At 46.5% G+C, this 14657-nt stretch overlaps 1 protein-coding gene across 14 annotated transcripts in view; it reads right to left on the reverse strand.

Moving 5' to 3' along the window:
• Window positions 1–14657, reverse strand: part of msi2h (RNA-binding protein Musashi homolog 2) — a 360285-nt gene that overhangs the window by 20280 nt on the left and 325348 nt on the right. For 8 of the 14 annotated variants that reach the window (XM_014137427.3, XM_014137419.3, XM_014137430.3 and 5 more), the window contains 1 exon segment: window positions 9937–10056. In XM_014137427.3, the coding sequence (XP_013992902.1) occupies window positions 9937–10056 (120 nt within the window). 14 annotated transcript variants of the gene reach the window in all.

Consider the following 14657-nt stretch of genomic DNA (forward strand, 5'->3'; position numbering starts at 1 on the left):
ATGTGCCAAATGATTTCGCTCTTCAAGCAAGCTGTGGGTTCATCAGTGGAAAACAAAACAGCCAGGGTTCAGTGGAGGAGAATACTGAAAACCCCATCTACATAAGAACCTCTTGTTTCTCTTTAAGGCAGAATAGAACCATAAGATAACAGTTTCCCTGGGGATATGAATCATATGGTAGAAATGATCAAACCAAACATAAATGAAAAAAATGGTATGTTATCTACAGCCGAAGTCGGAAGTTTACATACACTTATGTTGGAGTGATTATAAATTCGTTTTTCAACCACTCCACAAAGTTCTTGTTAATAAACTATAGTTTTGGCAAGTCATTTTGGACATCTACTTTGTGCATGACACAAGTCATTTTTCCAACAATTGTTTACAGACAGATTATTTCACTTATAATTAACTGAATCACAATTCAAATGGGTCAGAAGTTTACATACGCTAAGTTGACTGTGCCTTTAAACAGCTTGGAAAATTCCAGAAAATTATGTCATGGCTTTAGAAGCTTCGGATAGGCTAACTGACATCATTTGAGTCAATTGGTGGTGTACCTGTGGATGTATTCCAAGCTCTACCTTCAAACTCAGTGCCTCTTTGCTTGACATCATTGGAAAATAAATAAAAAAATCAGCCAAGACCTCAGAAAAACAATTGTAGACCTCCACTAGTCTGGTTCATCCTTGGGAGAAATTTCCAAACGCCTGAAGGTACCACGTTCATCTGTACAAATAATAGCACGCAAGTATAAAGACCATGGGACCACGCAGCCGTCATACCGCTCAGGAAGTAGACACGTTCTGTCTCCTAGAGATTAACGTACTTTGATGCGAAAAGTGCAAATCAATCCCAGAACAAAAGCAAAGGACCTTGTGAAGATGCTGGAGGAAACAGGTACAAAAGTATCTATATCCACAGTAAAACGAGTCCGAGTCCGATATCGACATAACCTGAAAGGCCACTCAGCAAGGAAGAAGCCACTGCTCCAAAACCGGCATAAAAAAGCCAGACTACGGTTAGCAACTGAACATGGGAACAAAGATCCTACTTTTTGGAGAAATTTCCTCTGGTCGGATGAAACAAAAATAGAACTGTTTGGCCATAATGACCATCATTATGTTTGGAGGAAAAAGGGAGAGGCTTGCAAGCCGAAGAACACCATCCCAACCGTGAAGCACAGGGGTGCCAGCATCATGTTGCGGGGGTGCTTTGCTGCAGGAGGGACTGGTGCACTTCACAAAATAGATGGCATCATGAGGGGCGAAAATTATGTGGATATATTGAAGCAACATCTCAAGACATCAGTCAAGAAGTTAAAGCTTGGTCGCAAATGGATCTTCCAAATGGACAATGACCCCAAGCATACTTCCAAAGTTGTGGCAAAATGGCTTAAGGACAACAAAGTCAAGGTATTGGAGTGGCCATCACAAAGCCCTGACCTCAATCCTATAGACAATGTGTGGGCAGAACTCAAAAAGCGTGTGCGAGCAAGGAGGCCTACAAACCTGACTCAGTTACACTAACTCTGTCGAAAGAATGGGCCCAAAATTCACCCAAAGTTTTGTGGGAAGCTTGTGGAAGGCTACCCGAAACGTTTGCCCCAAGTTAAACAATTTTGTCACGTCCTGGCCAGTATAAGGGTTAATTGTCATTGTAGTTTGGTCAGGATGTGGCAGAGGGTATTTGTTTTATGTGGTTCGGGGTGGTGTTTTGGTAAAAGGGCGTTTGATTTAGTATTTCCGGGTTTTTGGTCTATGTTTATGTATTTCTATGTGGAGTCTAGTGAGTGTGTTTCTATGGTTGATTAATTGGGGTTGGGACTCTCAATTGAAGGCAGGTGTTTTCTCTTTGCCTTTGATTGAGAGTCCCATATATTGAGTGTGTTTGTGTTTGTCATTTGTGGAAGATTGTTTCTTGTCTAGCGTATGTGAGCCTGAGAAGACTGTCTGTACATCGTGAGTTCGTTTTGTTATTTTGTATGTTCATTTTGAGTTTATTAAATGTTCAAGATGAACTATCTCAATTCTGCTGCATATTGGTCCTCCTTTTCCGACGATGATTTCGCTATATCGTCTGACGACGACGAAATTCCTGACAGAATCTCCCACAAAACCAGGACCAAGCAGCAGAGGAAGGAGCAGAGGGAATTTGAGTTGAGCAAAAGTGGGAAATGGACATGGGAGCAAGTTATGGCCGGAGAGGGCCCATGGAGAAAGGCGGGTAAGGACCGGGAACGTTACAGAGGAACGCGACTGGCGTTGAAGCACGAGAGGCACCCCCAATAATTTTTTGGGGGAGGGCACACGGGTAGTTTGGCTAGGCCAAGGAAGAGCCAGAAGCCAGCTACCCGTGGTTATATGGAGGAGCGTATGAGGTGGAGGGCGCCATGTTTCGCTGAAGAGCGCACTCTCTCACCCATACGCACGCACAGTCCGGTGCGCGTTATTCCAGCCCCTCGCAGGTGCCGTGCTAGAGTGGGCATCCAGCCTGGTAGGAGGATGCCTGCACAGCGCATCTGGTCGCCGGTACGCCTCCTAGGACCAGGCTACCCAACTCCCGCTCTACGCACGGCAACCATCAGGCCCCTGCACAGCCCAGTCCGCCCTGTACGAGCACCCCGCTCGTACAGGGCTACTAGTTCCATCCAGCCAGGACGGGTTGTGCAGGAGGTAAGATCAAGACCGCCTGTGCGCCTCCATAGCCCGGTGTTTCCAGTTCCTGTCTCTCGTGCGGACCCGGAAGTGAGTCAGCCCAGTCCGACTCGTCCTGTTCCCGCTCCCCGCACTAGCCTGGAGGTACGTGTTCCCAGTCTGGTGCGTCCAGTACCAGCACCACGCACCAGGCTTCAAGTGCGTCATCCCAGTCCGACGTCGCCAGGGCCGCCCGTCAGTCAAGAGTCGCCAGGGCCGCCCGTCAGTCAAGAGTCGCCAGAGCCGCCCGTCAGTCAAGAGTCGCCAGGGCCGCCCGTCAGTCAAGAGTCGCCAGGGCCGCCCGTCAGTCAAGAGTCGCCAGGGCCGCTCGTCAGTCAAGAGTCGCCAGAGCCGCTCGTCAGTCACGAGATGCCAGAGTGGCCAGACTGCCCGGAGCTGCCAGAGTGGCCAGACTGCCCGGAGCTGCCAGAGTGGCCAGACTGCCCGGAGCTGCCAGAGTGGCCAGACTGCCCGGAGCTGCCAGAGTGGCCAGACTGCCCGGAGCTGCCAGAGTGGCCAGACTGCCCGGAGCTGCCAGAGTGGCCAGACTGCCCGGAGCTGCCAGTGTGGCCAGACTGCCCGGAGCTGCCAGAGTGGCCAGACTGCCCGGAGCTGCCAGACTGCCCCAGCGGCCAGGATCAGCCAGAGTGGCCCATCGGCCCAGAGTCTGCCGATGACCAAAACCCAAGGGAGTCTAGCAGCAACCTTGAACTGAATAAGCCTGACAATTCAGAACTTTAAGAGATTAACTGTTTAATTGCTGAGTCTGCATACAGGGTGGAGAGGTGGAGGTCTGCCCATGATCCGGAGCAGGGGGAGTCTGCCTACGGTCCGAGGCTGATCGGGTCGGTCGGCACTCTGGAGGACAATAGGCCGGAGCCTGAACCACCACCTGCATAGGTTGGGAGGGGGGGTGTAGCACAAGTGCCGTCGGTGACGGCAGCCACCCTCCCTTCCCTCCCTTTAGTTTAGGGGGATTTTTGTTGTTGTTTGGGGTTTTTGTTTTTCTTTCCGGTGCTTCCGGGGTTAGCACCTTTGGGGGGGGGGGTGTACTGTCATGTCCTGGCCAGTATAAGGGTTAATTGTCATTGTAGTTTGGTCAGGACGTGGCAGAGGGTATTTGTTTTATGTGGTTCGGGGTGGTGTTTTGGTAAAAGGGCGTTTGATTTAGTATTTCCGGGTTTTTGGTTTATGGTCTATGGTTATGTATTTCTATGTGGAGTCTAGTGAGTGTGTTTCTATGGTTGATTAATTGGGGTTGGGACTCTCAATTGAAGGCAGGTGTTTTCTCTTTGCCTTTGATTGAGAGTCCCATATATTAGGGTGTGTTTGTCATTTGTTGGAGATTGTTTCTTGTCTAGCGTATGTGAGCCTGAGAAGACTGTCTGTACATCGTGAGTTCGTTTTGTTATTTTGTATGTTCATTTTGAGTTTATTAAATGTTCAAGATGAACTATCTCAATTCTGCTGCATATTGGTCCTCCTTTTCCGACGATGATTTCGCTATATCGTCTGACGACGACGAAATTCCTGACAAATTTAAAGGCAATGCTACTAAATACTAATTGAGTGTATGTAAACTTCTGACCCACTGGGAATGTGATGAAATAAATAAAAGCTGAAATAAATAATTCTCTCTACTATTATTCTGACATTTCACATTCTTAAAATAAAGTGGTGATCCTAACTGTCCTAAGACAGGGAATTGTTACTAGGATTAAATGTCAGGAATTGTTAAAAACTGAGTTTAAATGTATTTGGCTAAGGTGTATGTAAACTTGAACTGTATCTATGTCAATAATACATCATTACAGTTGTACACTACCGTTGAAAGTTTGGGGTCACTTAGAAATGTCCTTGTTTTTGAAAGAAAAGCACATTTTCTGTCCATTACAATAACATCAAATTGATCCGAAATACAGTGTAGACATTGTTAATGTTGTAAATGACTATTGCAGCTGGAAACAGCAGATTTTTTATGGAATCTCTTCATTGGCGTACAGAGTCCCATTATCAGCAACCATCACTCCTGTGTTCCAATGGCACGTTGTGTTAGCTAATCCAAGTTTATCATTTGAAAAGGCTAATTGATCCTTAGAAAACCCTTTTGAAATTATGCTACCACAGCTGAAAACTGCCAGCATCCCGGATTCACCTCTTCACTGTTGACGTTGAGACTGATGTTTTGCCTTGTACTATTTAATGACGCTGCCAGTTGAGGACTTGTGAAGCGTCTGTTTCTCAAACTAGACACTCTAATGTACTTGTTCTCTTGCTCAGTTGTGCACCGGGGCCTCCTACTCCTCTTTTTATTGTGGTTAGAGCCAGTTTGCGCTGTTCTGTGAAGGGAGTAGTACACAGCGTTGTACGAGATCTTCAGTTTCTTGGCAATTTCTCGCATGGAATAGCCTTCATTTCTCAGAACAAGAATAGACTGATGAGTTTCAGAAGAAAGTTGTTTGTTTCTGGCCATTTTGAAACAGTAATCGAACCCACAAATGCTGATGCTCCAGATACTCAACTAGTCTAAAGAAGGCCAGTTTTATTGCTTCTTTAATCAGACAGTTTTCAGCTGTGCTAACATAATTGCAAAAGGGTTTTCTAATGATCAATTAGCAATTTTCAAATGATAAACTTGGATTAGTTTACACAACGTGCCATTGGAACACAGGAGTGATGGTTGCTGATAATAGGCCTGTACGTCGATGTAGATATTCCATTACAAATCAGCTGTTTCCAGCTGGAATAGTCATTTACAACATTAACAATGTCTACACTGTATTTCTGATCAATTTGATGTTATTTTAATGGACAGAAAATTTGCCATTCTTTCAAAAACAATGTTGCAGAGTGTAAATTGTGTATGTTGAAAACAACACATCCCTGCTTGTGAAAACAAGGACATTTTAAACCTATTTCACTGTTTAATTCCCTCTGAAAACAACATGTTACACTAGCAGGTGCTGCTTAATAGCACTATTATACAGTATGGGGTCCATTTCAGGCATAGAAATATGACTACCAAAGCATTATACTGTGCACTGTGCAGTGGGAAAGGTCACATTAAAGCATATCCTCAGTGTTTCACAGGTCACTGGGGGCCTAAAGACAGCATTGATTGGCCATAGAAAAGGCCCTGAGAGATGTGCTTATTCCAGAAATAATATTGGAGGGAACTAAAGCCACGTTAACCTTCAGCACAATGCACTTATTGTGTACCAAGGGACTGTTGGCCAGGAGAACCGGACATGTAATGAGTCTCTTCGGCTGACGAGACTGATCCGCTCCCACTGAGTCTTACTGACATCCACTTACTCACAGGGGAGGGAGGGTGTGGCAGACAGAGAAGAAAAAAGAGGGGTGAGAGAATGACAGGGAAAGGTAGAGAGAAGGACAGGGAAAGGTAGAGAGAGAGGACCGGGAAAGAGAGAGAGAGAGAGAGAGAGAGAGAGGGAGAGAGAGAGAGAGAGAGAGAGAGAGAGAGAGAGGACAGGGAAAGAGAGAGAGAGAGAAGAGCAGGGAAAGGTAGAGAGAGAGAGAAGAGCAGGGAAAGGTAGAGAGAGAGAGAAGAGCAGGGAAAGGTAGAGAGAGAGAGAAGAGCAGGGAAAGGTAGAGAGAGAGAGAAGAGCAGGGAAAGGTAGAGAGAGAGAGAAGAGCAGGGAAAGGTAGAGAGAGAGAGAAGAGCAGGGAAAGGTAGAGAGAGAGAGAAGAGCAGGGAAAGGTAGAGAGAGAGAGAAGAGCAGGGAAAGGTAGAGAGAGAGAGAAGAGCAGGGAAAGGTAGAGAGAGAGAGAAGAGCAGGGAAAGGTAGAGAGAGAGAGAAGAGCAGGGAAAGGTAGAGAGAGAGAGAAGAGCAGGGAAAGGTAGAGAGAGAGAGAAGAGCAGGGAAAGGTAGAGAGAGAGAGAAGAGCAGGGAAAGGTAGAGAGAGAGAGAAGAGCAGGGAAAGGTAGAGAGAGAGCGAGACAGGGAAAGGTAGAGAGAGAGAGAGAGAGATAGACAGGGAAAGGTAGCGAGAGAGAGAGAGAGATAGACAGGGAAAGGTAGCGAGAGAGAGAGAGCGAGACAGGGAAAGGTAGCCAGAGAAAGAGCGCGATAGGGGGAGAGAGACAGAAAGAGAGACAGGGGAGCGAGACAGGGGAGAGAGACAGGGAGAGAGACAGGGAGAGAGACAGGGAGAGAGACAGGGAGAGAGTCAGGGAGAGAGTCAGGGAGAGAGACAGAAAGAGAGACAGAAAGAGAGACGGGGAGAGAGACAGGGGAGAGAGACAGGGAGAGAGACAGGGAGAGAGAAAGGGTGAGGATGAGAGATAGAAGGGGAGGCAGAGGTTGGGGAAGAAAATGAGAGAGAGAGAAAGGCAGAGAGGGAAAGAGAGAGAGAGATAGAGAGTTAACAGTTAAGAGGTAGAGTAAGCAAAACATAAAGAAGAAAAAAGAAAAAAAGAAGATAAAAGCTCAAAAGAGCATCCTCGGCCCTAATGAGCTCGGCAGCAGAAATTCCATGGCGATCGATGCACGATGCAGGTTTGCAGGCAGAGGCCTTGAGAAAAGAAGCGGCCATCTCATCTGAGACTCTGAAACATCCCACTCATTTCCGATGCACATAATAAGAGCTCATTCCTCTGGAGGGAGCTGAAAGGGCCCGAAGGAGAGACAGAGCAGGCAGAAATATCTCTGTTGAGTGGGACTGAGGCGATGGAGAAGGGGAGATCAGAGGGGAAGGGCAATAAGGCCTAAACCCCAGGCTGACATGACATTCACACAGCTCCTCAGTTCTAGGAGAGAGGTGCATGATGGGGCTGATGCAACAGAAACAATGCTGCCACTCTGCATTCAAAGGCATTGTATTGCAGCATGTTTATTTGCTACAGTCGCCCTCTCTGTAATGCAGAGTTATGGGGCTGTGGAAATCTCCCATAGAATACTGTTTGAAACTAAAGCAACAAGTTGAAAAGCACATCTGCACACCTCCAATAAGGACCAAAGTGATGACGAGGCAATCTAAAAGACAGCACTCCGATGAGTGATCTCCTTCTATTGGAGGATCAGAGGCGCGATCCAGTGATCTAGCATCTCACTGTAATGGCTGATCCCAATGTTCAGGAGCCCAATAAAGTCAGGTCAGAGTGCACCAGACCCTAGATTTTCTGATGAATCACTCTGTCCATAGGAATGACAGGGCCACAGAGAATCCATCAATAACAACTGCTTTTGTCTCCTCACTGAAACTCTATGGATTATATCCCAGTAATAAACCAACAAAGCAATAACTTCCCCAGGACGTGTCATTCATCAGTGACGGTCAAGCAGCCATCCCTATTCGATACGTCCATCCTCTAATATTTTCTCCGATGATCTCCGTAATAGAGGCTCCTCATCTATTACATTCGCACAGAAGGACAAACACTGGGAAGGGAGACATGGAGTAACATTCTGACTCCACTCTTGTCATTCAGGGCTAAATTGTTATGGCGTGACAGCGAGGCCAGTCCTAGGGATTACTTTAGTCAGAGAGTAAATAAAAGGGAGGAGTTAAAAACCCCGTCCGTCATCAGCAGCAGCACTGCCCTGTCATGGAGAGGGAGGCTATGTGAGCGCGGTGTTGATCTGTCCGCTGTAATTAAGCCGTGGGCTGTCAGAGCCAGAGAGGAGAAAAGGGGGACAGCCCCGTGTTGGAGATAGGGGACTGTCTTTCACTTCCCCTTGGCTCTCTGCGGAGCAGGCAGGGACGCCAGTGAGCAGCCAGCCACGTGGCGAAGAGAAGACAGAGGCAGGGGTATAAGGCTCGCTCGGTGGGATGTTAAGCGTATGGGTAAATAGGAGCGCGGCGGGGCGGTAATGAGATGCACCCGTCCACCCCGGCACAGCACGGCGCTGCAGCTCGGAGAGGAGACGAGCGGGAGATTAGCTGAGACGAAGGTCACGTTTAAACATGCTGCGTCTTCCTCAGCACCCAACCCTGTTTATCTACCATGTGTGTGTGTGTGTGTGTGCATGCGTGCGAGAGGAAACATAGTGGTTAAGAGCGTTGGGACAGTAACCTAAAGATCGCTGGTTTGAATCCCCAAGCTGACGAGGTGAAAAATCTGTCAATGTGCCCTTGAGCAAGGCCCTTACCCTTAGTTATTCCTGTAAGTCACTCTGGATAAGAGCATCTGCTAAATGACTCAAATGTAAATGTAAAACGTGTGCAGTAAACTACAGGGCTGCAGGTGTCTGGAACCTCACAGCTGAGACAGTCCCCTATGGCTCCTCATTACCTAGTCTGCAGCAGACCTGTGAGGTCAACATTTACCTCACTACACATCTGTCCTCACCTACCCCTCATACATCCCCTATCAGACAACCCAGCGTTGTGTTACAATCTGACAGCAGTACATGATGGGCCCCCTGCATCACAAACTTCCTCATTCTCTGGCAGGTTGTTTGTTTTGAAGAGGTCTGATTGGAGAGAAAGAACATCTGATTGGCTTCCTGTGTTCCCTGCGCTGAAGTGAATGGGTGTGTGAACGCTCTTGAATGTACTGGTGGGTCAGGATATATTTCCAAACAGTTTCCATCAGGACTTTGAGGTTTACATTCACATGATCATACTGCAGGACCACGAGCACATACAGCAGAGGCTCCACCAACGGGAGGTACTGTAGAACTCAGACAGATGACCTGAGTCCGATTAAGAAAACCAGTCTTCCCTAGAGCTTGGATGCTGCCAGTCAATTTCCAACACCAAGGTTGTTATTCAGTGCTATTGATTGCTTTAGTGTTATTGAGAAGGACAGAGCCAGATCTGTTAATGTAGCTGACTGGTGAATCAATGAGAGTGAGAAACAGGGAGGAGTGTGTGTGTGTACATTGTTAGCTAATCAATCAGTGCTATGTGTGTGTACAGTGAGTGGATGTCTCCAGGTTTTATGGTTGGAGGAGCAGTGTTAGTCATCGAGGGCTAAGGCAGACATATTGCATCACATCGCCAAGGAAGAACTACACAAAAGTTGAATTCAGCCACTCATTTCTAATTTCTAATGGTCGAAATCGATCGAGCTACTTTATGTCCTAAACACCCAAATATTTTGGCGAGTCATTCTTAGACAAAGTGTTAGGATTGGAGAAGAAGTGTTGAGGGCTCCAGTGTGTGTGGACTACATAAAGCATGTTTCCATGGGTGTGCTAAGGAGAAGCAGAGGAGCGGGAGAAGCTGGAGGGAGCAGCAGCCACACAGAACACGGACAGAGCAGAGTTTTTACCTGGTCCTGTGTTCTGCGGGTACGCCATGTAGCCGCCTTTTCCTCGGGCCGCCCTACCTGAGCCACGCGCTGCTGCCACCGCCGCTGCCGCCACTGGTCCGTACGCCGTCGCCGGGAAGCCTGCGGGCACACAGAGGAAACATGTCACTCACTGTCATCCCAGACTAAGCCAGTTGAACCCAGAGGCTGCTCCACAGGAGATCATCACAGTGTTCTAGTGTTCTATCGACACGCTCTGGGATCTGACTTACATAGCCTTCTCATTTATACAGAGAGATAGAGAGGGAGAGAGAGATAGAGAGGGAGGGAGAGAGAGAGAGACAGGGAGAGAGAGAGAGAGATAGAGACAAACAGCCTTCCCATTTATACAGAGAGAGAGAGAGGGAGAGAGAGAGACACACAGAGAGCGAGACAAACAGCCTTCCCATTTATACAGAGAGAGAGAGAGAGAGAAAGAGAGAGAGATAGAGACAAACAGCCTTCCCATTTATACAGAGAGAGAGGGAGAGGTAGACTTGTGAAGATGCTTGCATAAGCACATACACATGGACACACACATACACACATATGCAATCACTCACTCACACACACTGTATCTGGTGAGAGGTTAGGGTAGGCGGGAGGTCCTCTCTTCCATGCTGAGCCTTCACTCGCCTAATTATCAGCACACACACACGTTGTGCTGGGCCAGGGGCTGGGCCGGTCACACTGTCGATAAACTGACAGGGGGGGGGGGGGCAAAATCATTTACTCAAATTAAATAATTAGGGTGCCTTAAAACGCTCACTATCGTTTCGATCAGGCCCAGTTGTGCATGCCTCTTAATTGAGTTAGCAGCAGCGAGTGAGCTCCACTTTGTGGAGGCTCTCTGTGCCATATTGCCATATTTCCATTTAGCGTGGGGAGACTATCTCAGCTGGGTGTAGTGGAGGGGATATCAACGGCTTTACTCTGGAGAGAGACCAGCTTCTTTAGAGCTTTACAGCAATGCTCTGGGAGGTGTGGTTCTGTAATGTGTCCCCTGTATTTTCTTCTCGCCCCAGAAGTTACCAGTTGCTACACTCTAAAAATGAGGGGTTCAACAACGGTTCTTCTAAGATCTGCAAAGTTCTTCAAAGAATCTTAGGGTTCTTGGCACTGAAAATGGCCCCCAAAAGGTTCTTCCAAGGACCCCATAGGAGGTGGGGTTCATTGAGGAATCTCCTTAGTTGGTGGGGGTTCTTGCAGCAACCTAACTGCCTAACTGAAACATTTGGATTTTAAAGGACAGCAGTTGAGGGTATTTAACTGAAAAATGTAACGATCTCAATTTAAGGTAAGGTTTGTCCCTTGTATGATCTAAATTGATATTGTTTTATGATGATACTATCTATCTTTACATATCAATGCCAATCTTTCTAAAACAGAATATGGACACAATTCGATGGATATCAATCAACAATGAAGTAAGAATATGTGGGCCATAAGAATATGCTGAAGGCTAGCTGTATTGCGTACAGATGACAGAACTGTTCATTCTTTGTGTCTGTATTCAGACCCCTTGACTTTTTCCACATTTTGTTACGTTACAGCCTTATTCTGAAATGGATTATATTGTTTTTTCCCCTCATCAATCTACAAACAATACCCAATAATAACAAAGCAAAAAATGTTTTTTCATTTATTTTGCTAATTTATAAAAAATATCTATATATAAAAAATACATATATACACACACACACACACACACACACACACACACACACACACACACACACACACACACACACACATACATACATACATACATACATACATACATACATACATACATACATACATACATACATACATATATATATATATAATATATATATATATATATAGAGAGAGAGAGATATCACATTTACATAAAGGGGGGTAGTTATAAAATCAACCCAAAAAGTTATTCAAAATGGTTTTTCGAGGATCCATTAAAAGGGGTTCTTTGAACTTATAGGGGTTCCCCCACAGTTTCAATTTGAAGAACCCCTAAAGGGTACTCCAAGAACCTTTAATTTTTAGTGTATGATTCAGCTTTGGCCACTTGAATGCATGAGTGAAGGTATCAAAACATTTTCAGACACTCAAATTGAGCCTCGACATTTTGTGGGGGGTTGGAAACTATCATGTTCATATCCAATCAATACTCATTGAAAGAAAATTAGCATTTGTTGTTTTACTGTGACTTTCCGAGCCAATCTGTTAATATGTTAAAATGGTGATCAAATACACCGATTAGGACTTCCACTGATTTACTCAGTATACCGGTGCAGTGCTCTAACAATTTAACTAATACCAGCATCATTACAATGTGCAATTAAAGCAACAAGTGGAGTCAGTGTGTCTATGCCTCTTTTAGAGCACTGATGTAATTACAGTGCAGTCTCTCTCTCTAATGAACACACCCATCTCTGGCTGACAGAGACTCGTCCATGCCCAGGGCCTGACACCAGAGATGGCTGCTCTCCTCTCCGCTGCTCTCCTCTCCTCTCCTCTCCTCTCCTCTCCTCTCCTCTCCTCTCCTGCTCCTCTCCTCTCCTCTCCTCTCCGCTGCTCCTCTCCTCCTCTCCTCTCCTCTCCTCTCCTCTCCTCTCCTCTCCTCTCCTCTCCTCTCCTCTCCTCTCCTCTCCTCTCCCTCTCTCACACAGAGGAATGGCATGTCATTAGGCCTGACGACTAGCCTGACTCTTCACTCTGGCCCTAATATGCTTTTGCATAATCAAACAGCCCACATTATCCTGACAGGAACGTACTGTTAACGAGAACATTCAATCTCCTAATTACCCTGCCAGCTAGTCAGCCAGAGAGATGTGGTCTTGATCTTTTCAAAACAGAAAGTGTTCTGTGTTATGTGTGTGTGTTCTGTGTGATATGTTCTGTGTTCTCTATGTGTTGTATTCTGTGTTTGTGTACTGTGTGTGTATGCTCCATGTGTGTTGAGCTGACAAGCAGCCGGACAGACACACAGGGGAAGTGTTGAGCCCTCTCAGGAGGAAGTCGAGTGTTTTTCTGATACTGTCGAGGTGAGAAGACCACCAAGGGGTGACCTATTTTCTGGGCCAGCGTCCCCCTGCAGTTCTGCCCAGAGGGGCTCACAAAAAGACTGATGATGGTGAGGCAAGGGGGAGGTGGGAGGAGGCAAGAGGGCAGGTCAGAGGAACCACAGAGGAGAAAAACACATTGGTTTTCAATTATGTAACTCACACCTCTGCAGACACAATGTGAGCATGAGCGAGAACGTTGGTGTGAGGTGCCGTCGTGCTGGGACCGTAAGGTGGGCGAGAAGCAAAGACATGCAGTTACAAGAAAAATTGCTCACAGCTCAGAGACGTGAGTGTGTGATGGGTAGGGTTGCACAATTCTGGCAACTTCCCCAAAATTCCCAGGTTTTCAATTTCCAGAAATCCTAGTTGGAAGATTCACAGAAACAGAAGGAAATAAGCAGGAAATGCAGAATCCTCCAACCAGGTTTTCTGGAAAACTTTTTTCAACCTTAGTGCGCCGCCCTGTGATACAGCCTGAAATCTAACCAGGGTCTGTAGTGACGCCTCTAACACAGAGAAGCAGATAGACGGAAAGCATTTCACAATCAGTCCCCATTTACCTCAAGTCTAAGACGGCCCTGATTCAAACATCACTTTTGATATTCTACACCTCTCTTTAATCTCTTCAGAAAAACACAAATCAGCTCGGATGTTATGCTTAATGACGGTTACGCATCCCTGCCTCTCCACAAACGCCAGCCCCGCTGTTGCCGTGCAGAAGAGCCCTTTGCTGGAGTCAACACTCTTTTCTCTTTCTCGCTCTGTTTTCCTAAGTACTGTATCTTCCCCTCCCTGCCATTTGACCCTGTGGCTTCAAAGTTAGTGGCAGGCAAAGTTGTGGAGAGATTAACTTTTCAGGATTAGGTGGGTTAATTAATAGATCGCTGCGGCTCTTTGTTTTGTGTTCAGGCGGTAAGAAGCTGCCCAAGAGAGGCGCTGCAGCATTAAATCAATTTCATGGGCCTTTTATTACTGAGAAGATAAAGCCAATATTTAGCTTTACATTTGTCACTATTGTTTGGACCTGCTTTGCCACTTGAGTGGCTGCGCTCTCTCAGTGGGGACTGGGGACAAGGACACATCTGTTTATGGACTGGGGGCCCGAGGGGGCCTCTGGGGACCTGTCCTCAGCGCTGTCCTCTCTCCTCTCTGCCTCGGCTGAGAGCACAGGCATTCGCTCCACTTCAACAGAAGAGTCAGACAGAAGCACTGATTAGACTCACAGCAGCCCTGCAGTACACTTCCTCTCTTTGAGCACTCAGACTTTGTCATCATTTTTGTCTTCAACTAATTCAAAACAACATGGGGTAAGTCATCTATTCATAACCACAAAGCTGCCATTGATATCCAGTAAAAAACGAGATGAAGAAAAACAAAACGTGAGTTTCTCTTACCTTCCTTTGAGAGAGGTCATTCACAGTAACAGCTACGGTGCATCTCCTCCCAGCTCTCTCCACAGTGTATCAGTCTCTACTCTATACACAGCCATCCTGGCCCCCTGTAGCCATGTCACACCACTACGCTCACCTCTCTGTCCTACATCCATCTCAATTTCTCTCTCATTCAAACTACCACTGTTTTACACTCCATTCCACTCCATTCTGTCATCCCTTACACTCATCTATACCTAATCCATCTCATTAGCTCTGCTCGTTT

This window comes from Salmo salar, chromosome 13 (genome assembly GCF_965601325.2).
Source record: "Salmo salar chromosome 13, fSalSal1, whole genome shotgun sequence".
In the NCBI taxonomy this organism is placed as follows: domain Eukaryota; kingdom Metazoa; phylum Chordata; class Actinopteri; order Salmoniformes; family Salmonidae; genus Salmo; species Salmo salar.